Here is a 23,195-nt window from a genome sequence, read left to right as displayed (position 1 = left end):
CCTACCTCGGGGAAGACGGAAGGGCGAAGCAACAGCAGCGGCACAAGCAGCAGCAGTAGCACCAGGAGCAACAACAGCAGCGCTACCAGCAGCAATAGTCCCGGCCGTGCCTGGCTCCTCGCTGGTTTATATGCACCTGGCCGGGTTGTTGATCGCCCCGGAGGAGAGAGAGAAGAAGGGGCAGCGGCGTGAGCGAGGCTCGTCCCCCCCCGCCATGTGCTCGGTAAGCGAGGGTAGCAGCACGGACCCGCTGGTGGCCCGCTTCAGGCAGGTGGAGGAAACGCTGGAGAAGCTGCACCGGGAGAACAGGAGCCTGAAGAGCAAAGTGCCCCGCTACAACGCGCTCTGCACCTTGTACCACGAGTCGGCCCAGCAGCTGAAGCACCTGCAGCTGCAGCTCGCCGCCAAGGAGGCGACGATCCGGGAGCTGAGGAGCGGCCTGGCCCGCCAGCAGCCCGCCGAGCCGGGGGAGCCCGGGGCCGAGCCCGCCCGCTCGCTGGTGGACAGCCTGCTGGAGCAGCTGGGCCAGGCCCGCCAGCAGCTGCGGGACAGCGAGCGGCTCTCGGCGCAGAAAATGGAGACGCTGAGCCAGGTAAAGAGGGGGGACCCCCCCCCCCACCCGGGGGTCCCCCTGGGCCGGGGGCGACCCCTCGGATCCGGCCCCGCTGCCTTGTCCGAGGCGGCGGGACCCTGAGGCGGGCAGCGGAGCCCCCCTCAGCCCTGCCGCCCCCCTCTCCACCTTGTTGAGCTCAGAGAGGTTGAAAACAGGCTGGATTTTCTTACTATTTTTAATATTTTGAATATTATTTTTTTTTTTAACGCAGCCGTGCGGCAGGAACGTAGGGGGGCGTTAGAAATCTTCACGGAACTGTTTTCGCAAGCAGCAGGAGAACATAGTAAAAAAAAAAAAAAAAAAAAAGCAGCCCACAAACTAAATGTGGAAGTTCCGTGTTAGTTAAAGACCCTCCTGGTTATCAGATGTAACTCTGTAAGACACACAACTGGTGCCAGCGCTTTTTTCTATTCAAGTGTTTTTTTGAAAGTGCACTTTAAAAAATGGCTGACGCTGTGTTGACATTAAGATCGTGCTTTGAAGAAGGAACCAGCAAGTCTGCATTGTGATGAGAGAGACGGGGGGGAAATAGGATCTCTCTTGTGACAAAACAGTCACAAAACTGCCTCCCCTCCCACCCTCCACAAGCTCTATTTTTGGTACTGCCGTGAAGACTTTCCCATGTTCGGTCTGAAGTGCTTAAAGAACTTTGAAGCATTTCTTTCTGTATGAAGCTGTATAAAGGAATTTCCAAGCCAAGAAGTGGTACTTAAAATTGAAACAAGTATTTTTGTCATAAGTAATCTCTTGACCTAATGCTTATACAAAACATTTTCCACATATGACACTCACCTACAGTACATTTAAATATGTTCAAGTTTGGAAATTTGTAACGAGAGATGATCTTGGTGACACTTTGCAGACAGATAACAAACCGGTGGCATCTGAATGCTTTCTGTAGCCTGATGCAAATACCTTTAGTCTATAGCAGAGGGGAAAATTCAGCATGATGTGAAAATGTAAACATCAGCAATAAGGCCAAGTGCTCTTTCTATAAGTTAGCCTAATAATTTCTTTTAGAAATAAACATTTTATGCCTTGCCATAAATACCAAAATCATTGTCACTAAAAATAACAAGGCACTTTCTGAAGTCAGATGCCTACATGCTGGCAGAGTGCTTCCTGTGGTTTGTGGCTCCGTTAGTGCTGCTGAAGAACTGGAGCAGAGTTGAGCCTCTGTGTCTCATGGTCTGTGCTGGTACCCAGGGGAACATTTCTGCAGAGATCTGGGCTACCAGCAGCCTTTACTTTTGAAGCATGACAAGCAGAAGCTGGTTTTGGAAAAATCAGGGCTGGCGTACTCAAGGTGCATGGTACCTCTGAGTGATCATACCTGTCTGTGAGCAGACTTCTTCCTTCTCAAAGCACCTGAGCCTTCTCAAAGCACCCGAGATGAGAAGTTAACTTGATGCAGTGTGGATGATCCCCCAGACCCTTCTAATTCAACGAGAGCGTGCAGCAGTGAGATGCACCTTTGTTTTGTAAGACTGCATCAGGCCCCCTTACATATGTTGGAGTCAGCTATGGCCAAAATACTTCCTGCTGCCACATGGATTTCATTTAGTCTTTGCTTGTCCTCACCACTCCTCCTTTTCTAGGTGGGAAAGTTGCTGTGCATGCTCTCTGACTTGTCTTTGTCACAGTGCCAGGCAATGACTATGCTTCATTGGGTTTTGATAACTTTCCAGTTCCAATTTTTTGAGGCAAATCTCTACTATCTGGTAATTTGGAATGTAGGAGTAGTAAGCATTTCTCAGTCTCCATAGCTATTCCTTTAAACTGTTTTTTTCTTTTAAGTTTAGTTTTATCTTTAGTTTGTAGCTGCTGTATATGATTGTCATAAAATCTTCCCAATTCTTTGCTTGTTGTTTCTGAATTCTTCATTCTGCTTACCAGGAAGTGCTTGTATAGTTGTCTGGATAGTTTTTGATCGACTGATCTGTCAGTTCTAAGGTTGAGTGTTTATACAGAAATTAATCGGATTTTTGCTTTTTAAGTACTTAGCAGGGAGCGTAGGAGCAGTATGGGATTACTGCAGTGTGAAATTCAGCCTTAGAGATGTTTTGGCTTTTGAGTTCACTTCGCTTTAAGTAACTTCCCCTCCCCCTTATGTTTAGGAAGTGCAGAAGTTGAATCAGCAACTAGAGGAGAAAAATGGAGAGATACAGCAGATGATAAATCAGCCTCCATATGAAAAGGAGAGAGAAATCTTACGACTTCAGAAGAGCTTGGCAGAGCGGGAGAAGGCTCAAGCCACCAGTGATGTTTTGTGCCGTTCACTCACTGATGAAACTCACCAACTACAACGCAAATTAGCATCCACAGCAGAAATGTGTCAACATCTGGCAAAATGTCTAGAAGAGAAGCAAAGAAAAGAGAAGGGGAATTCAGATGACCAGATTCCTACTGAAAGTTCTAATCAGGTAGTTTTACTGCTACTATGGTTTGTGCATGTCGTTAGCTTCTAAGGTGTTTATTACGATATAAAACTTGGAGAGAAACAGCCCTTTGAATAATTTCATGTGTGGTGCAAAGGCTACCATGGCAACCTCTAAATAACTGATTACCAAAAACTGAGGATAGAAGCTGTCATCAGTCACTTGTGCTTTGGCTATTTCATGTGTTTATTTCTTTATCAGACTTTTTTTTTTGAGGAGAGGATCCCGAGAGGTCCTCTGCAACCTCAGCAATTCCGTGATTGCAATTGTTCCCTACAGGTACTGCAGCCAAGTACCTTCTTTATACTGAAGAACGTCTGTGTGCATCACTAGATGGTGCTGTGTTTTTGAAGATGCTGCTGACTTGTTTAAGCATCTAAAATCACAAACCAAAGAAAAATCGTTTTAAAAGTAGTATTTATACTAAAAACTCCAGCATGTGGTCTTCTCAGGTCAGGATCTGGCTTTGCACGTGTAGTATAGATCTACAGAAAGCTGGTTTCGGAAGAACTGGGCAAGGTGTCTCACCGATTCCTGCTCTGGGGTTCCCCTCTGCCCTCCCATTGTAAGGTAGCACTTCTCTCCAGCACATGTGTTTAGACAAACTGCTTCGTGATAGGGAAGTGGCAGAAATGCCACTGAGAAGGACAGAAACACATGGATTATGTTGCGCTTTGTTGTGGCTTTGCAACACCTTTTCTGTCACCTTAGCTGAAGCTTTTCAGCGCAGGATAGATAGTGTTGTTCTATTGTTCCACAAATCATGACGGTTCAGTCACTAGGTAATTCATGATACTATAAGCAAGCAACATTTGAGGTGCTGCCTCCAGTAACAGGTAACAGTACTGAATAGGGTGCTATAGACTGTTCTCACAAAAAAAAAAAGAATAATTTTCTCATGACTTTATTGTTATGAAGTGTAACGCTGTGTTCCAGATGACCACTCACCTATGCTTGTACGATTAACTACAGGCATATATCACTTCCACTTGTTAAAGCGTTCCAGGAGCATTTCCAAAGAAAATTTAATCACATGAAAACTAGCTATAATAAATAGTTAAAGGTGACTTAAATGTAAGAGAAAAGGACTTTCTGAGGGAAACTTGAAACTTTTAGTATTATCAGACTTTGGGTAATTGATAGACAGGAAACTTGATTGACTTTGATCTATGTAACAAGTAGCTAACCTTGTCCAGTGGGGACTTCCCTCTTGAAGAAGAGAAATTTCAGATGCAAGTACTAGCTGATTCTAGGGAATTTTGTACAAAAGTGTTCTGTATTACTCATGTACACCGGGGTTTTTTTAAGCAGATGTCACAACTGTAAAAAAAAAGTATCCTTTCACACAATGTATCAAACAGGTTTTCTATAGTAATTTCTTCTTAATACTAGCCAAAATTGACAGTAATAGCAAAGCAGTATGCAGGAATGCATGTGTTCTTGTCTGGAGCGGGGAAATGCAGTTTCCAAGGATGTTATGGCAACTGTTAAGCACAGTTGTCAGCAGGGTAGTCCCTCTGGCATGTAAAGGGTGGGGTATTTTCCTTGTTTCCTGCTCAGAGCTTGGTAAGATGTTTCTATGACACCATGTGGACATATCTAAAAGATATCTAAGATGGTAAAAACCTGACTATGTTTTGCTTATTATACTAATAGTATAGCATGCAGCTTTTAGTGTTAAAGAAATACAGTTTATAGAAACAGGCAGACTTGTGTATGGACTTATTTCAGTGATGGCAAGTATTTTTAGAAGAAACACAAAAGATGATTTCCAGTATAACAGCATAGCTAAGTAACATCGGGAATTTTTATGTTAAAGTAACGCTTCCTTTATCTGAAAATTACAGGTGTTAGACAATGAAACCTCACTTCAGACCCTTATCTGCAAGCTACAAGATGAAAACAAAATGTTAAAACAAAAAGTAGCTCACGTGAGTACTTTCATTTATACAACATGAGAATTGATTTTGAATTACAGGAAGTTTGGGAATAGCTAAGGCCTGGTTAATCTAATTAAAGGGCAGTTTAATGCAAGTCCCAAGTTGTTTTTAGTCATAAAGCATATGACTTACAAGCAGAGCACAGTCTTGTTTCCTTGGCTAAGAACAGCCTATTATTTAAAATATTTTTTAAGTGTGCTGCAGAAAAAAATGTTGTCCCTTCCATGCATCAGTATTGCACTCCAGAAGAACAGCACTAGCCCTAGGGTGACCGCCAACCCCTCCCATTCCTTATTAATTAATACTGTCTCCGTGGATTGGCAAATAGGGAAGGGTGCCTGTGAAGAGCCTGGCTTATGGCATAATCTTCCCCTCTGGCATGAAGTAGCTCATCCACACTCAGTGGTTGAGTCAGCATATTATATACAAACAAAAGTATACATACATACTTTAGTATATATTTATTATATATATAATATATATAATATATATAATTTGAATCCTGCTAATATAGACAGCTTATGGAGGCTTGGAAGTGTGTCTTCATGTTGTGACTGCTGTGATCTTTCAGGTGGAAGACTTAAATGCAAAATGGCAGAAATACGATGCTAGTAGGGATGAGTATGTGAAGCGGCTGCACCTGCAGCTAAAAGAGCTCAGGTCCCAGCTGGAGCAGCAGCATGGTGTAGCTTCCGCACAAACCAATTCCGAGCTGATGCAGAAGGAGATACTGCGGTTAAACAAGCTACTGGAAGAAAAAATGAATGAGTGCATCAAAACAAGGAGGGAATTAGAGGATGTGAAGAAGGCTAGTGAAGGAGACACTGAGCGCATACAAATGCTGGAGCAACAGGTTAGTAAATTTTGTTGCCCCTGGAGGTGGGAATTCTGTTTCTCCTCAGACCACAGAAATCTAGTGGGGAAAAAACGAAATATTTCTTAGACCTTTTACCACTTGTCTTGCCACATTTGGATATACAGATACTTAATACCACACTTGGAAAGAAACACCACTTAAAAAACTACATGTGGGTCTACTGGCTTTAATATTTTCTGGTACAGATCTGAAAAAGAAACAAAAATGCCTTTAAAGCACAGATATGACAGCCAAGATAATACTGAGATTCTGGGAGTAAGTGCTTACAAACAAAAAGAATCTCAGCCTCAACTATTTAATCTAATCTGCCATGCTGAAACTTCATCAAATGCTAACATAATGATTCTTTTTCAGGTCCTGGTTTACAAAGATGATTTCACATCTGAGAGATCAGACAGGGAACGAGCACAGAGTAAAATACAAGAGCTTCAGCTAGAAGTCGCATGTCTGCAACATCAGCTGGCAAGACGACAGGTAAACAAGCAAAATGCTCGTTTCTCCAATAAGAACATCTCATCAGGATTCAAGACTAAAATGTACTTCTAAATACATGTAAAAAAACACCTTAGTCATTCTAAAGCCATTTCAGTTCAGTGCAGCTATCAAAAACTTGTATTCTTTCAAAGTCAAGCTCTAGCAGAGATGCATGTCAATACATACATATTCCTTTCCAGTCCATTTTCCCTCTCTTTTTGTTGACCACAATAACAGTGAATTCTCATAAGGGAGAAAAGGACAAGTGACTTGTGTTAAGTGGCATCTTAAAAGTAGCATACTAGCTATATCCTGTTTTCTAGAAGCCTGCTTGTAGCTCTTTCAAATAAAACTGCAAAAACTGATGCCTATTTTATTTGCAAATCTTCAGGTGAAACCGTAAGCAGTGTTTCAAATAAAGGTGATATTATTTTAAAGAATGTTCTTATTTCATTTTTTTCAAAATCTCTTCTTTCTCTTTCTAGGACTCAAGAGATACAAGTAGTCATTTCCGAGTTCACGTTGGTAACCAAAATCATACGCATGTACAGACGAGCACTGAACACCTACGAGGCAACAGCCCAGGCCAGACAGGCACGAGAAGAACACCTTCGCAGTCTGAACAGACTTCTCCACCTGGAGACAGTGGAAACTCAGGATCAGAGGGCAGGGGACAGGGTGAACTTCGATGCCCTCACTGTATGAGGTTTTTCAACGATGAACTCAGTGATGAATTTCTCAAGCACGTTACTGAATGTTGTCAGTGACAACGTGGTGTGAGGCACATAAGAAAATCACTACTCTATAGACTGTAAAACTTGGACAAACGGACACCTCTTAGTAATTAGGAAGACGAACAGTATCTACCTCTTATTTGATTTCACCTTCTCTTGGACTATACAAAAGACTTCAAGGTAAAGCAAAGTGTTTTCATGAAGAATTATTTTTGACAACTACAAGGCAAGCAAGCGTAATGCAAATTCTACTACAAATTAAAGAAAATGCTACTTACAGCAGTAGCTAGCTTCAGAGTGCAGCTTGACTCTTATTGGAGAGTAATTCTCCACAGCAGTCTGAAGGGCTTAGGAGAAGAAGTCACTGAACTTGAAATCTTCCTTCTCTTCCAAAAACATAGTCTGAAGAATGGGGGAGGAACAGCTTCACAGAAGACAAAAAAAAATGTCTTGTGCTTTATCTGGATTAAGAGAATATTTTCTTGGCTATTGAAATCGAACTTTCAGACATATTTGAAAATCCCTGTGTTCAACTGAAATCAGGAGAAGTGAAAAAACCATACAAGGGCTGGTTGTTAACTAAAACTAGCCTGTCTTTTTGCACAGACAATGTACAGGGATATTTATTTTTTTTTCTGTGCCATAAATATTTCACACATTTGTAAATGTGTATTTGTGTAATTATTGATTGAATTCTAATTCTACCAAAGTATTATTTTTATAATAAACGTGATCGTGAAGTTGCTTTACTATATTAGTAATGTAGTCAAAAATGGCTCTTTCAGTGTATCATAGTTCAAGTAACTACACTTCAGGGCTAACTAAATGTCATGGTTTCAGGTATGAGTTATTCCATTACTGCAGTGACAACCAGTGTCTCAAACTGTATTCAAATAGGTTGAGAGTCACTCACTTGTGAGAGGACAGATGATCTTTCAGCTGTATGAGAATTCACTTAATGCACTACCCTGCCATGCAGTGTTTGGGACAAGGCCATTGATAACTTAGTTTTTTTCTTATCATTTCTACGTTGGAGATAAATTCAGCATAGAGCTGAGGGACGGTTTTTAGATGTATTTTTAGAGATAAGGGTGTACAAACATAACAGGGCTACATTTTTTTTCCCAGCAGTGGCTCCAGGTAGTTCTGACTAGGTCGGAGCTACAGTTAAGGACTTTATAGCCGAAGTAAAGGCCTACTGTAACCATGACCTTTCATAATTAAACAAAAAAACCCAGCCACCTTCCTTTGTATAACGCCCCTCTTCTGCTTTGTTTCCTTTCCAGTTAAGAGGGCTGTGGATGTTTTCCTTTGCTTACCCCTCTGTATTTCTATTATCTTCCTTCTTTTCCCCAGTGCTTCCAAAAAAATAAAAGTTGCTGTGATTTTCTAGAGCATGGCCTCTTAGTCTCCCATAGAGCACATTTGTTCCTGATGAACATCAGCCTGCTCAGAGCAAAAGCCAGCCTCCCCATTACTTTACTTCCCCAAGCAGCACTGAATTGTGATCGGTCTTCCTTGCGCTGTTTCCAGCCGGTTTCAGCACAAGCACAGAAGGTGCTTTTCACTGTGCTCCAGGTTCACAACACTGTAAAGCAGCACACACCTCTTTCCCAAAAAATAGGTAACTGAGCAACGCAGTAGTCCTATCCCTATTTAATGTGGTGTGAACCTGGTGTGAACAGAACAGCTGAAGGAACTACGAAGTCACAGCTGCTTTCCTGGGATGAAAGGGAAACAGATTTTTGAAAGAAAAAAGAAATTGGGGCTTGCTCATATCAGAGCAGTAGTTCGCTTCATCTCATGAATACAGGAAGGCATGTACAAAATTCCGTGATGAATAGCTACACATCTCTAAGCACATCTTCATTATTTCATGATCCTTTTACAGCCCCAGAAGAATCTGATTATATGTGCCAATGTTGCTTTAGGTGGCATATTACCAAAAAAAAGATGGGTGGGCCACTGCACGCAGCCTGCAGGTGCAAGGGTTTTTAATGATCCTATCTCTAACTGATTGTAAACCAGTGATTACTGGTTTGTTCTTCCCAATGCAGCATGCATAAACATGCACTGATTTTTTTTTTCGGGTGACCATTTTATACATTACCTTTTAAGGTCTCAGAGATCAGATGTAGCCCACACAATATAGGCTGAGAAAAATATGATTAAGCTTCCTGTGGCATAAACTAATCTCTTGGTAGTTTATTTCTTCTGACTGTTCTCAGTAGAGAAGTCTTGTTTATGACTTTAATGTACATCAATACCATATTGCCAGTAATCGATCCAGTAGAATGATTTTTTTTTATTATTTTTAAGTGATTCACTCTGCAAAACAGTTACAAAAGACAAATACAACAGTAAATTCAATCTTGGCCTTCCTTTTTTTTTGTTGCTTTGAGATGATCACCGCATTGATACACATCAGTCAGAAGCTCAAGCCTGCTGTGGGTTTCCAATGTGTTCATATGTGGGGGTAGCTGGACAGACTGACTTACAACTATTAGAAACAGATGCAAGAATTAAGATCTACACTGTGCTGTATACAGAAATCAACTCAAGATATTCTCATGGTTTCAAGTCCTGTAAATCAGTCCCCTGTCAAAGCAGAGATTAGAACCCAAACCCTGAGAAAGGAGGGCCCTTTAACGCTGAGAAACTGGATAGAGCTACGAAGAGGACCACGCTGGACCAACAAATGCGAACTGGTGAAGTTCTAAATCAAGCACAGATTACAGCAAGTTTCCTGTAACCTAACCGAAAGCTGTGCAATAAGAGTCTAGAATTTGAATACCGGTGGCAAAAATCTAGGACAGATCTACTGCTTTTCAGTATAAAAAAATCTCACCTTCAGAGCTATTTTACAATTTCCTATTGTGTAACCCCTCCTTCCCCTCCCTAAGCTGGTAAAAAAGCCTTACCTTGCCTCACCTATTTCTTTATTGTCTTTGCGCTAACAAGAAACCAGTTACACACCGTGAAGAACTACCAGTGTCTGATTACTAAAACTACAAGGGTTTGATTTGAATTACAGGGCCTGAACTATTTGTCCTAAGAAATACCTGTTACCCAGTGCATGGATTTTTACAGCAAAGTCACCGGCAGATCTCTTGAAAAAAAAATACCATGAAATCTCTATTTACCCTCTCCCCACCAGGCAAAGCACACACATCCATGCTTCCCAAGCAAGTACTACCAACATCTACATTCACAATTCAGGTTCCTCGAATTGCAGACTGAAATGTACAAAAAACCGCCAGCCCCACCACCCCAACACTGAAGTGAAAGCAGCCATAAGTTCCCAGCAGTTTTTGAACCCTTTAAATTAAGGAGAGCTCCTTCTGGCCTCACACTGGTTTTCTCTGCCACTTGGATGGCTGTCCAAGGAGTGTGTGTCTTGTTTGGCCAAATGGTGAAAGCAACCCAGTTCCTTTCCCCCAAAAAAGTGCTAAAGTAGTAAAAGTGATAAAGTGATAAAGTGAAAAGGTGATAAAGATGAGTAAGAAATAACTGGATAAAATGAAAGGAACACCAACAGCTTTATGAACTTTCAGTAGTCATTTGTACTACCTGTGTTCACTGAAAACACACCTGCGAAACTGCAGAAAGAAATCCTCACCCAGGAGACTCTTAAAGCCACGCAGGAGATCTACAAGACCACACGGGACTTAGTTCCTTATTGGCTGAGTTGGTACCAAAAGGCATCTGAGGTAACTGAACCCTGCTCAGGCCCATTCCAAATTGTGCAACTCTCTCACTGCTGGCAAGCAATGCCCTTCGTGGAAAGGCACAGAGATGCTAAAAGGCAGACAGAGGTACCCCTGGAGGTCCAGGGAGGCTGGATGGAGGCATGATAACTCTTTTGGGACTTACAGGAACATTTCTTAGCATAGTAAGAGATGCCAAGATGTATCTGTCCAATTACTGTCATGATTAGTTCATCCCTTCTCTTAAAATTTCTCTCTCCTTACCATTACCTTCCTGAAGCTGTCCTCCAGAACAGCGCGAGTTCAGACCCCGGACAAGCAGCTCTCTCATCACCAACGAGGTTTTCAGACCAGAGCTTCGCTCCAGGTGCTGCCAAGCTGCTTCTCCTTGCTCCTGGATCTAACTACACTGTATTTTGGTTGGGATTTTAAAGCAAATGCTATTTACTAGTACTGCCAGGGTGTGCTGGTTGCCATGCAGAAACAAGCCCTCAGCACATCACCACAACAGCAGCTGTAGGCAAAACTGACTCACGATCACAGAAAATACAACCAGGAGAAACCTCAGAAGTTGGTCCCTACCCCAAGAGCCCCAAGGGAGAGTCAAGGTCAACAATAAAGCTGTCTTCTGGAGCACGGTAAGTACTGAACTACAGAACCAACAGCCTAAAAATCCTCTCAAACCTTTGGCAACTTTAAGGCCACGTCTGTTTCCCCCTCCAATGATTTGTAGGATATTAGAACTTTTAAACCAAGTCTTAAGTGATGCCTCAAGATTTAGTGCTCACTGACATTAATACCAATGACAAGAATAGAGTTTGTTCAAGAAGATACCTATGCTTGACGGTATTTTTTTTAAGCTTCTATTTCCTGTGGCTTTGCTGCGTGTGTATATATAGAAAGCAAGGGAAATTCCAAACAGCACGCCACGCCGCCGTACTCAGAACAGCAGTGCTGCTCGGTCTAAAAAAGGGAAGTCTCAAACTCTTTTTCTACAAAATCAATGTGAATTCAAAGTATGCTGCAGTAATGTTTCCTAGTACCGTGCTCCAGTAGGTGCCAGCCTGTGGCTTTCAGCTACAAATCTAAAGCTGCAGAAATGCCTGTGGAGGACTAGGTCAGCAGAGCCTCAGCGATGTGATACCAGGTTCGGCAGCGTTCATCGTCAACGTGGGCCCCTGCCTTCTCACCTGATGCCTCAGCTCCTCGCTAGGTGCAAAGCCCAGCCGAGCCCACTCACCGAAGCTTTCTAGGCATGTCCTGCCTGGGGGTGGCAGAGCTCCAGCAGGGTCGGGAGAGCTCCCACAGCCAGCGGAGGTTCGAGGCACCACGTGTTCCCAACAGCACTGCTGCTGTTCAGTGCATTCCCTCCTTTTCTCTTTATTACATCCACTTTTTCCTCCTCTTTATGCACTTACGGGTGAGAAGCCACCGGTGCAAGAACCCTTCAAGACGTGTTGATAGGGGCTGATGATCTCCCTCAGGAGGTTGTGGTGTTTCCGTAGCACACGCAGCTCCGCTGTGGACAGCACTGGACCAGAGGGTGGCTTACAAGAAGGCTTATTTCTAGAAGGTACCAGAAAAAACCCCCAACAACCACCATTAGAAGTGTGTGCTTGGTTCAACCACACTTGTTCCCCAGGACAGCCCTCCCGCACCACTTCTGGACACCAGGTCACACCAGCGAGCACGACAGCCGCCTGCTCACGCTGCCACCCACCCACCCGCTGTCACACCAACACGCCTCGCCCAAGGCTTTTACACCCCCAGTTCTCAGTGAGTGGGAGGGAGGAAAGAGCTGTGGGACCCAGTTTTGGGGCACCGGCAGATCCTCCTCCGTCCCCTCCCTGTCACCGCTGTGGCCCTCTCCCTCCCCTGTTTGCACTCACCCGATCTCTTTGTTCAAGCTCTATTGATACCAAAAGCATCTCCCCACCTTCACCGTTCCCAGTAGGGACCTCCTGGGTTACAGACAAGTGTCACAGGCAGCATTCGGAGGCAGGACGGGTTATTAGGTGAGCCCAGCGTTCGCAGCATGGAGGACAAGGGACCAAGCTGTGCCAGGCTCCAGCTGTGCCCCCGCAGCCCTCCCCGGGCAGGGCCAGCTGCAGCTCACAGCACGCCAGCCACCTGCACCAGCCACCTGGTCCCCAGCCCGGGGGAGAGCCACGATGCTCACGAAGCAAGCCCCAGGAGCAGCCCCATCACAGACCCTACTCACCAAAGCCCTCGCTTGGGCTTTTCCTGCCCGGGTGAGGCAGGACGCAGGGCTCGGGCCTTGCTGTGGTGCAGGGGCTTCATCTCTCTCAGCACCCACATGGAGCAGGTGAGAGGGGCTGGGATATCCACGGACCGAGGCGTCCCAGGTCATAGGAGGGGGGGAAACGAGTACAGAAAGGAGCTCAGCCAGCCACAGAGGAACCACCCTCACGCCTGCCATCACGCCTCAAGGAAGATCAGGCAGATCATGCCAAAGAGGCATGCCCACAGACACTTGAACATCTACCCAGAGAAAGAGGGGTTTGGTGGGGCGTTAAACCACTCATGCACAGCACACCAGCACGGCCCAAAATAGCATCCTACTTCTCCTTCCCCACCATCTGAACTTGCCCCCAGAGAAGCAGATCTAATTTAGGGGTTCTCAGCACGGTACACCCACTCCATCTTCTGCAAGGCCTGTTCCTACCTCACCAGGAGCGAGGACAGAGCTTTGCAAAGTGCCACCCTCAATAACGACTGGCAGATGGGAACCAGACACCCCCAGAGAGGGAAGGGACCTTCCTTTGGTCCTGGCTGCTGTGATGAGGAGCCTCCCCTCCCTGCACAGAGAGCAGTCCAAGTCTGAGCCCTAAGCCTGAGCAGGAGGCGATCCTCGCCAGCAGGAACATGCCACCTGTAGCAGCACTGACTGGGTATGGTTTAGGAGCTGCTTTTAGGGCACTGACTGCTCTGTATTGCCAGAGCTTCTGAAAAGGCCTGGTGCAGAGTACCTAGAAAACATGAGCTAGAGCTGTTCCTATCCTTAATGGCATCCAGGAGTTGTTCAAGGACTGCACAAGTCCGCCTCTAACCCTCACATGTCACAACAGGATAGTCACAGCAAAGGGCCAGGAGATCAACAGCAGCACAGAGAGGCGAGCAGGGGCAGACGTTCACCCAGAGCCTCCTTACAACATGGCATCAGCCCCAAAGCACATGGTATTTTCCATGCAATTAAACGATGCACTCGAACAGCACCTGCTACACACACGCAGCAGGCACAACAAAGGACATGCTCTCAATCCTTCCCTGTGTTCAGGGCAGGCTCACCTGGGCACGGCACTGGGGAAGCTCTCCTCCCCAGGGACACGTGTCCTCTGCTAGGAGGCCAGCAAACCTTCCCCTGGAAGGACAAGTCGTACCTGTAGCTCAGGATCAAATAGGCACCCACTCTGAATGCACGTGAGATGATTCTTTGGGTGAGGGACGTGCCCCCTGTCACACCTGCAACGAAGCAGAGACGAGCAGGCAGTCTGTCTGTCTGTCAGGGCTTCACTGCTGCGCCGTGCAGAGGAGGGGCATCATCACAAACGCAAGTGCCTGGAGAGAACATGCCTACACCAAGGTCTACATGTCGTTAGAACTTGCATCTATCAACTGCAGGAGGAGGAAGATATAAAAATATTTATTACTACCGTAGAATTGAATAATGAGGTCCACAATGATCTACTCTAATGCTCGTAATTGCTCTTGAAACAACAGCCCCCCAGTTACCAGCGTTCACTCGTTGGGGATGCTCTTGGCTGGGTGAGCAAGGTGAGAGGGGAAGAGATGAGAGTTCACAGCACGTTGAGATCCTGCAGAAGAGCGGCCTCCCGCAGAGCAACGCAACCCAGGGGAGCAGCCTTGTCAGCGCAGATCGGTGTCCTGTTAAACAGGAAGCTGAAGCACGGTACCTGTAGCTGCAAGATCAGGCCTACAATCAGACAAGAAACGCAACAGGCACGCATGCACATAAACCAGGTGCTTGTGCTAAGACAAGAAGGGATTTTGGTCCTCATCAGCAGGTGAATGATGCAAAAGCAGCTCTGCCTCCAAGCTTGTACCTTGTTTTCTTATAAAACAGAGCCCTGACAGCTCCCCCGTGACTCTAAAGTAGCTTTAAAACCACACAGTTTCTTTTAATAGGACCGAGGAAGCCAAGTCCTCTCTCTCTTCTGAGCAGTCCACTTGGCTGATCAGAGCCCACTTTTACCCTATTCCAGTCACACCCCAACACAAAAGCAGTTCTCGGGGCAAGACTCAGTGCCCTGGACATCATCCAGCCCAGCCAAGAGGGTCACCCAGACAGACAGGTCAGCTCCAAAAGCACCCTCTGATTTCCCTTCTGTACCTCTGTATCTGAGAGGGGTGGTCACCAAGAGGCACCTCAGCCCCAGAGATATCAGCACCACTCTCCCCTGGGGCACCCACATGGTTTTACACCTCCCCAGTGCCAGTCTTTTGGCCCTGGACTGGAAAGGAGAAGATGAAGTTGGCTTGAAAGAGACACTAAGGCAAAGAGGCGATGCTGAGGCAAGCCAGAGGGACGAGAGCAGGGAGCTTGAAAGGCAGTTACTAAGTCATCTTTTTAGCTGAATTGCTGCAGCAGAGACGAGGAGCCAGCGTGAGGTGCAGGCAGGCTTTCCCCTCCCACACAAGATCCATCCTTTGATAACCAGATGTGGAATCCCCTAAACTCGCCGCACGGCGGCAGCTCCCAGGGAGGCACAGCGTGCAGTGGAAAAAATTGATGAGCACAGCCACCTTGCCGCCGTCACCCCGAGAACGGGTGGCAGCTGGTTTTGTGAGCCCTGCTGAGGCTGCGTTGCACTGCACCTACACACCCCCGGCGCTGCGCCCCCTCCTACAGAATGTCAAAGCCTCCGACTCCTAAGAATAGAGGCAAAAATAGTGGGTGCTGTCCAGGGGACGTTTCACCGGTCTTGACTTTCTCTTAGAGCCAGGGACTGTGCTCACCTTGCCCTCCACATTCCATCTCCTGCCGGTGGCATCTCCTTTCTCAGGCAGTTTTATCTCTGTGGTTTCCAGGTGACTCTCTCAGGGAAAGTTTACTGGAGCTCCATCCTTCCTGAAACGGCAGCAGAAGCCAATAACCACTTCCTCTTTGCACAGCTAAGGAACTTCAAAATGTGCAGTGTTGCAAAACAGCGTGAGGACACTCTCCCTTCTGCCTCTGCCATGCACTTGCAGGCATTAACATCAGTTGTTGCGAACGTGGTGCAGCAACAAGGTTGGGAAACAGTTCAGCAGAAAAAGCAACTCTCTCAGTTAGGAAAGGTAAAGGGCTGCTTTTCGTTCTTCCCTGCAGTCAGCTTGTGCCTTTGCACTGCCAGCAGCTGTAAAGAACCCAGTTCCTGCAGTCAAAATTCAGAGCTGGACCCCTTTTAGAGCTGGCGCAACTGAATGCTTTCGAGTCAGTCCCTACAACGGGCTTGCGCTAAGAGTACTTGCACGGATTTCTATTTTGCTGTAATTGCAAAAACAAACCGTGAGAACAGATAACAATGTCTAATAGGGGTTTTCACAAAGCTGTCGTCATGCTGCTTCCCTAACCAGAGGGGTACATAATGCCCCCAGCATCTAGGGCAAAAGACCCAATAAGATAAGCAGCTGGGTTTGTGTACCTCGTGTCATCCCTTGCAATCTTGGAGCTGTTTGCTTACAAGGCAGTGTTATTACTGTTGTAAGGCTTCATCCTAAGCAGCTGATGTTTGGCTGGACTTGAAAAATCAAATTCCACTCTCCTCCCGTACTGTGCAGCATTCAGTTCATGGAAAACAGATGGTGGTGACTCACGGGAGTGCTGCGCTTTGGGGCACTCTGCAAAACACAGGGGCATCCTGCTGTTTTCATAGAGATGGTGCTAACACAAACCAGGAGACGTTTGAGCAAAATCTGCAGTTGCTTTGACGCAGTTTCGGTGAGACAATCCCGTGATTTCACATAGAAAGCCTTTGGCTAGGCACACTAAAAACTGGAGTTTCAGGCCACCTGTGTAGTACCTTCATATAGGCACAGGCTACAGGCTCCGCCGGGTCTCCTCTTTGCCCAGTTTAAAAGGGAGCAATGATTTTCTTCCCCATGGCTGACAGAGAACAAGCAAGCCAGCATAAACCTGTAGCTACACCACTGCTTATACTGCTGCAATTATTCCACTTACCAGTGCAATTCCTTATAAATACGGGTGAGTCATTTACACAAGAGGCTTACAGCTGAGGCAGGTAACAAGCCCAGCTGCCAGCATGAGCACTGCAGGCCCCTTGAGTTGGAAAGCCAGGATCTCTTTGAAGCAACAGCCACAGAAGAAGCCATGGGTTCGGAAGACATCGAAGTGTATTTGTGTCTGGAGTGTGGGATTTCCACTCCACCTCTTGGCAAGTGAGAGGTCAAATAAAAAAAGAGGGAAATATAAACACAGCAAAAGGTTATAAAAGTTTACTTAAGAAGCCAAGACTGACCACAAAGAAAGGTTTTTCTTAAAACACTTTTTAAGGAAATAAACAGCATAATAGCTTTTGGGCATTCATTAAATAATAATGGAAAATTCTGTTGCATGTGAAAGGACTTATAGGAACTAAACTTTACAGAAAGGGACACGGGCTGGGAGCCAGTACCAAACGGAAATGCAGGAGCAAAGTTACTGGAACTCCTGAGGGAAGACAGCAGGTCTAGGCACGAAGCATTTTTCTAAAGCAAATTTATGACTGTCACACTCAATGGCAAGTTTGCAAAATCACCAAATAGTTGGGTGCTGGGGGGAAGAAGCTCTGGACATCGGCTAAGCCCAACCATCACGTCAGAGCAGGGCCAGCTGTGGCAGGCCAGGCTGCAGGCAGGCGGGGTTTGACCATCCCCATGGATTTTGGCCATCTCCGAGGATGAAGGCTTCACGCCCTCTCTATGCAACCTGCTCCAGGATTCAATCACCCTCAAAGCAGAGAAGTTTATCCTTACGGGATGTTGGAATTGTATGTTTCAGCTTGTGCCCACTGACTCTTGTCCTGGCACTGGGCACCACTGGGAAGACTCTGGATTCATCTTTACTGTCCCAAACCAGGTGTTGGTACACATGGGGAAGACTCACCCTCAGCCTTATGTTCTCCAGGCTGAGCTCCCAGCTCTTCTCTCTCCATCTGCATAGCTCCTCGTTGGGTTTGAGCTATTTGACAGAGGACAACCCTCCCCCCCCCAAAAAATAGACCAAAAGACGACCTATATCTCCCCTTCCTCTGAACCACCTGAGAGGGAGTTTGCTTATTTAACTGCTTATTGACCTTCACAGTATTCGAGATGTACAGATAAATAAATAGCCTATGGACACAGAGAGGAGACCTCAAAAACCCCAGCTAAACCAAAACACAAAAGTGATGCAGTTATCACAGAAATCAGTGCTAAATCAGGAAAATGGCTCCCTTGGCATGGGTTCCAGGACAAACACTAGACGTGTTTGTAAGAAACATGACACTGACCATTGCTGGCAGGGAAGGACGGTGAAGAGGCAGGAAAGAAATCCTCCAGGTTTTTTTTTTTTTTTGACACTAAATTCCTCCATCCAAATGCACAGGCTTGTTTTGAAAACCCAGCTAACAGACTGGTTGGTGAGAGAACCTCGAAAGCCTCGGAGGTCCAAGGCAAGTACCTATTTGATATCTAAGGCCCCCAAATCACAGCAAATTAAAACCCTGACAACACAATTCCACATATTAGGCCTTCTCTCTGTCCTTCCTGCATGTTTATCACTGCTGCCCCGACCTTCCTGACTTCACAGTCCACAGCTTCTGTATTTTTTGCAGCTTGTGAACGCTTTACGGTAAGCCCGGGGTACAGCAACTGTTTCCATTTGTTTGTTATGTCTGATTTCCTCACAGCTCAATTGGATGATATTTCTAAAATCGCCCTCTTTGTAGTTGCTCTCCCACTTTGTGAAGACTATGAATCACACCAGGTCATGTGCAAACTAGTAGGCGATAACACAAAAATCCCTTACACTTAATGTCAGCTTTTGTAGTATTCCCTCCGCTGTATAAAACACCAACGTTGACTCCCTTGCCCACCAAGGTGAGGAAATGGTGGCATTGACTAAAACCAAGCAGTCAGTTTGGAAACTCACGCAAGTTTGTGAGTGCATCATGAATGTGACCCTCAGCCTCTGTGCTTTCCTAGGCCACAGGAAGGTAGCCCCGAGATGTTGATCTTTGTCTGCTCAAGAACTACAACAAGACCAAACTCACCTCTGTTGACTTCTAAACCAGGATTTGAAGTGCCAGTGCTTCCAGTGAAGCAACGAAGGGCATTGCTCACCCCCGATGTTACTGAATTGCTCATCTCAGTCTGACAGATGTATGTCATTACACTGACCTCGTGTGTGTTCATTTGAATCTCACTTGGGTGCATACCACGTTTGGGACCCTGATATTAAACTGAAAGAGGAAGACAGAAGAAGGAGTTGAAATCTGCCCAAGAGAAAAGCACTGACATCTGATACGAGAAGGGCACAACCCCTCTGCTCCTGCCTCCTTCGCAAGCACCAGCTATCCCAGGGCACGTAACACAACAAACACCAGTGATAACGAAGGAGGGTGAACTTAAAACTAGGGATTCTTCGGATGAACTGAATTTTTTCGAAGTGGTTGGGCTGGTGCTGTTCATCACCAAGTACATAACAAAAGTTGAATTTTTTGAATTCCCAAACATATATGGTCTTGTTTGGGAAGTTGTGGAGGACAGGTGAAACTTCAGAGACTCAGAAAGCACAAACATCTTGAAAACAACAAAAAGAATCTAACTTCAATCCCCCTTACTCTCTAGAAAGGAACAAGCAGATGAATTGCAAATACCTACCCGACAGCAAGAAAGTGATTTATTCCTGACAAATCCACGCTGGCTGCTACTCATGGTCAAACTGGTAATTTCCTCCTTTTACAGGATAACAGTTCTTGAGGACAGGGGAAAAAATAGTAGATAGCATGAGATATGTTGAGAGTTTGAATACCATTGTGACATGTTTTCCATAAGCCACCTGTAAAAAACATTATCTCAAGGGGTACAAAAGCAGTCCTGAATAATATATCAAATTAGGAGACTTAAAGATTGGTCCTGGATTGAATATGCAGTTATTTTCATTTCCACTGATGGGGGATGGGACAGATGCATTAATACCACACGCAGATCTCAATCTAAAAGGAGATGCTAGCACAATGGTGAAAGAAATCAGAACAGCTTTGGCAAGTCGGAGAGCTGGTTTGAAAAATGCAGGCAGCTCAGCAAGGACAACTGCAAAGTGAGGTAACTTCAGGGCTCGTGAATTGCACAAATCCTCGAAGAGGAATCACTAGCAGGGCAATGCCTCAGAGCAGCTCGGAGGCTGGAATGAGTCACAGGCTGCTGCAGCTGGAGCCAGGCACCAGAGAGCAAGGAACAAGCAGCGGCGCCGGCAGCTGGACACGAAGGAATCCCTCTGCAGTGCACAGCGTTTAATAACACTGTTGAGAAAAACACAGCAAAAATGAACAAAAGACCATGGGAGTTTCTAAGAAAAGATTAGAAACTGTGACAGTAGGTTAGAAGGCTGAGGGGAGTCAGGCTGTATCCTTGCAGAAGGCAAGGAAGCCTCCTTCCAGCCCAAATTCCGTTAGCTACCCCAACTGGAAAACCCCTTGCAGTCTCCCCAGGAGAAGTTTTCCCTTTTTCTGCCCTGTTGGGGCTTGTGCTGCGGATCCGCGCCCCTCCTCCATGACGGCACTGCAGCCCCGTGCCAGCTGGCAGCCCTGCCTGGCTCTGCGGGAGCATCCCCAAGCCCTGCGCAGGCACTCCCCGGGATGGAGCAATGCCCTTCCCTGCCTCCCAGCACTTCGCTCGACCCCGCGGGCAGCAGCCAGGATGGCACGAACTGTCAGAGGCTTGCTGCCACCCCAGCCTTTCAGCCACAACACGCGTCACGCAGCGCTTCTGCAACCAGCCGCAGAGAAACCATGGTGTGCACCGCCTCCCAGCCCTGCTCACGGCACGGCTGCAGAGCATCACCCAAATCCACGCACACACGTAAAGGGAACAGCGTGTTGGACTGCAGCATGGACATGTGTGTCTGCAGCTGGGGCACGAACCTCTCCTGCTGTAGGGCAGCGCCGTAGCCAGCAGGATGCTCAGGGATGCCTCTCGTTCAGCCCAGAGGAAGGACGGATTTTCCCCCAGCACGTCAGGGATGATGGGCACAGGAGGGCTGTATGGAAGTGGACCTGAACCCGACTCTGCCAGCCTTCAGACAGGCCCACTCTTCACCCGGCCTTCTGGTTCACAGGGGCTTTCTTCCTGCGTCTCCCCTGCAAGAGCCAGCAGTTTAACAGGTTACGTTTCAATAACAGTTTTGGTTCTGCTAGGTCAGCTTTCTCCAAGACACAACTAGCTTTCCAAAACCTCACAGGTATCTCCAGTTGGGATATTTTCAATCATTTGAACCGTTTCAATTGATTCTTTACATACTGCAATTTGGAAATGACTTGGTTTCACGTTCTGCAAAGCACCTGTCTGGGAGCTGCACTATTTACATGCTTCCTCCAATCTGAGGACACAAAATACAGAGGAAAACTTTGCATCACCATTGCATTAATCAGGACCTCCAGCAAATTAACTTTGCCATTTGCCTGAAATTAACGTAAGACAGGAGAAGCTGCTCTTCCAGCCTCCCCAAGCCTTCAGCTGTGCAGATCCAAGTCATTCCTACGATGCATGGTTTCAAGAAATCAAATCCCCTTTGCCAGCTCTTCCGTTCCTCCTTGGGCCCACCTCTCCCCCTTTCTCCATCCTTCCAGGTTTAGCCTTCTGTTTCTTTTCTCTTGGCTCCTGCACAAGCCCCCACCACCTTAGGGTGGATGGGTGCACGGACGGCTATTGTACACACAGGGTGGGATTCAGCCACTGCACCTTCCTATCAGTTTACACCTTCCTTTTCCTTGACACACTGGTAATGAAGTCACCTTCGTATCTCCAATCTGGGCTGGGCTTTAATCAGCACTGGTGACTAACACAAGACAATAGGATGGGCAAGAAGTACACTCCCTATGCCACCTACCCCCAGAATTAGAACAATCCCTGAACCCAGTGAACAATGATCTCGGCTTTGTAATGACTGGATCCAATTTCTCAGACTTGTCTTTCTAGATGGTGGCCTCGCAGCAGCAGGGCAGTGCTGCTATTGATAACCTGCAGTGATTAATGTGTCTGTAATTGCACTAAGAGACAGCTGAGGCTGGAGTGACCTAACCCTCAATGCCCCTGAACATTCAGGGGTTGGGGAATCTAAATGTAAAGCAGGGAAACAAAGTGGATGCTGTCTGGTGAGAGCAATGCCAGACAAAATCATCTAGGAAAAGAATCAATAGAAGTAGGTGATACAGAAGGAAACAACGTGTATTGGTCTCAGCCCAAACAGGACAACTCCACAGACTGACCAAAGCAGCTGGAAGGTGACAGATGAAGTCCTTCAGAAATCAAAGTCAAATGCTGCAGACAAAGGTCTGATGTCTTCATTTCGGATGTGCTGCTTACTTTGAGACAGGGTTATGTAGAAATACAGTATCAGACCAACCAATGCCTTGAAAAAACAGCTAAGCCTGTTTCAAACTCTTCCACACAACAGAAAGAGCCTGTCCTGTCTTCCTGGGGCCATCTGACCCCAGCAGTGTCCTTACCTGTGGTATGGCTGAATTATTCATTATATCTTCTCCCCCAATTTTTCCCCAAAAAAAGATGAATAGTTTCAGAATAAGAGGTTTTTTTTTTTTTTTTTAATTATTAACAGTCTTTAAAACCTCATGAAAAGCTTCAATTATAGGCTCTGGGTGCTACTAGCATGAGGGAATCGCTGGTGCTTTCTGAACACCTGCATTTCTTAGCATACGCTTGGACCTTCAAGTAACTCTTGCACATACATAAAAAAGGAAACTCATGCTTCAAGTTTTTTTAGGATCGAGGATATATCAGCATATATAACTGATATGAAGTCACTTAATGCTTCTACTTTTCCTCAGAAATGAGAGCAGTGCAAGCCAGTGACAAAATTCCTCAGCTGCTGCAAAAGCCCAGGTGCTTCGCGCCCCTTAAGCTTATGTTTGGGAAGGCTTTTGACATCGAATTCCTCGCATGCAGCACGAATCAGACTGCCAGCATCAGCTTCCTGTTTTCTTCTAAGCTCCCCTTAAAATCAAAACTTTCTTTTCCCTAAAAAAACGGATGTGATTTTTGTAATCAGTGGAATTATTGGAACTCTGAAGCATGACTCAAGTGTTCTCCACTGGAATCAGAAGGGGAACCAAAACATTTTTAGGGAACGACTTCCTTTCCATTTCTCAAGAGTCTCATGGTGTGGGAAGGG

General features: G+C 46.0%; 3 protein-coding genes across 4 annotated transcripts in view; 1 reads left to right on the top strand and 2 right to left on the bottom strand.

The window, feature by feature from the left end:
* Positions 1-115, bottom strand: part of SH3BP2 (SH3 domain binding protein 2) — an 86,321-nt gene extending 86,206 nt beyond the window's left edge. The window contains exon 1 of the mRNA XM_066996517.1: positions 6-115. The gene's annotated coding sequence lies outside the window, so the exon portion shown is untranslated. The remainder of the gene's footprint in view (positions 1-5) is intronic.
* Positions 96-8,468, top strand: TNIP2 (TNFAIP3 interacting protein 2). Of its 2 annotated transcripts, none has more exons than XM_048048207.2 (6): positions 96-223; positions 2,731-3,036; positions 4,899-4,982; positions 5,563-5,844; positions 6,223-6,342; positions 6,828-8,468. In XM_048048207.2, the coding sequence occupies exons 1-6, from the start codon at positions 131-133 to the stop codon at positions 7,107-7,109; spliced, it is 1,167 nt and encodes a 388-aa protein (XP_047904164.1). In that variant the 5' UTR covers positions 96-130; the 3' UTR covers positions 7,110-8,468. The 2 variants fall into 2 exon arrangements, with proteins under 2 accessions (XP_047904164.1, XP_047904157.2); XM_048048200.2 differs by having other exon boundaries at positions 131-592.
* The window catches only part of FAM193A (family with sequence similarity 193 member A), a 126,277-nt gene continuing 104,398 nt past the window's right edge, over positions 1,317-23,195 (bottom strand). The window contains exons 23-28 of the mRNA XM_066996505.1: positions 19,667-21,144; positions 15,782-19,245; positions 14,537-14,724; positions 12,202-14,419; positions 2,911-2,967; positions 1,317-2,754 (exon numbers count right to left, since the gene is read on the bottom strand). The gene's annotated coding sequence lies outside the window, so the exon portion shown is untranslated. The remainder of the gene's footprint in view (positions 2,755-2,910; positions 2,968-12,201; positions 14,420-14,536; positions 14,725-15,781; positions 19,246-19,666; positions 21,145-23,195) is intronic.

This window comes from Anser cygnoides, chromosome 4 (genome assembly GCF_040182565.1).
Source record: "Anser cygnoides isolate HZ-2024a breed goose chromosome 4, Taihu_goose_T2T_genome, whole genome shotgun sequence".
NCBI lineage: Eukaryota > Metazoa > Chordata > Aves > Anseriformes > Anatidae > Anser > Anser cygnoides.
This window is presented reverse-complemented; position numbering and strand designations above follow the sequence as displayed.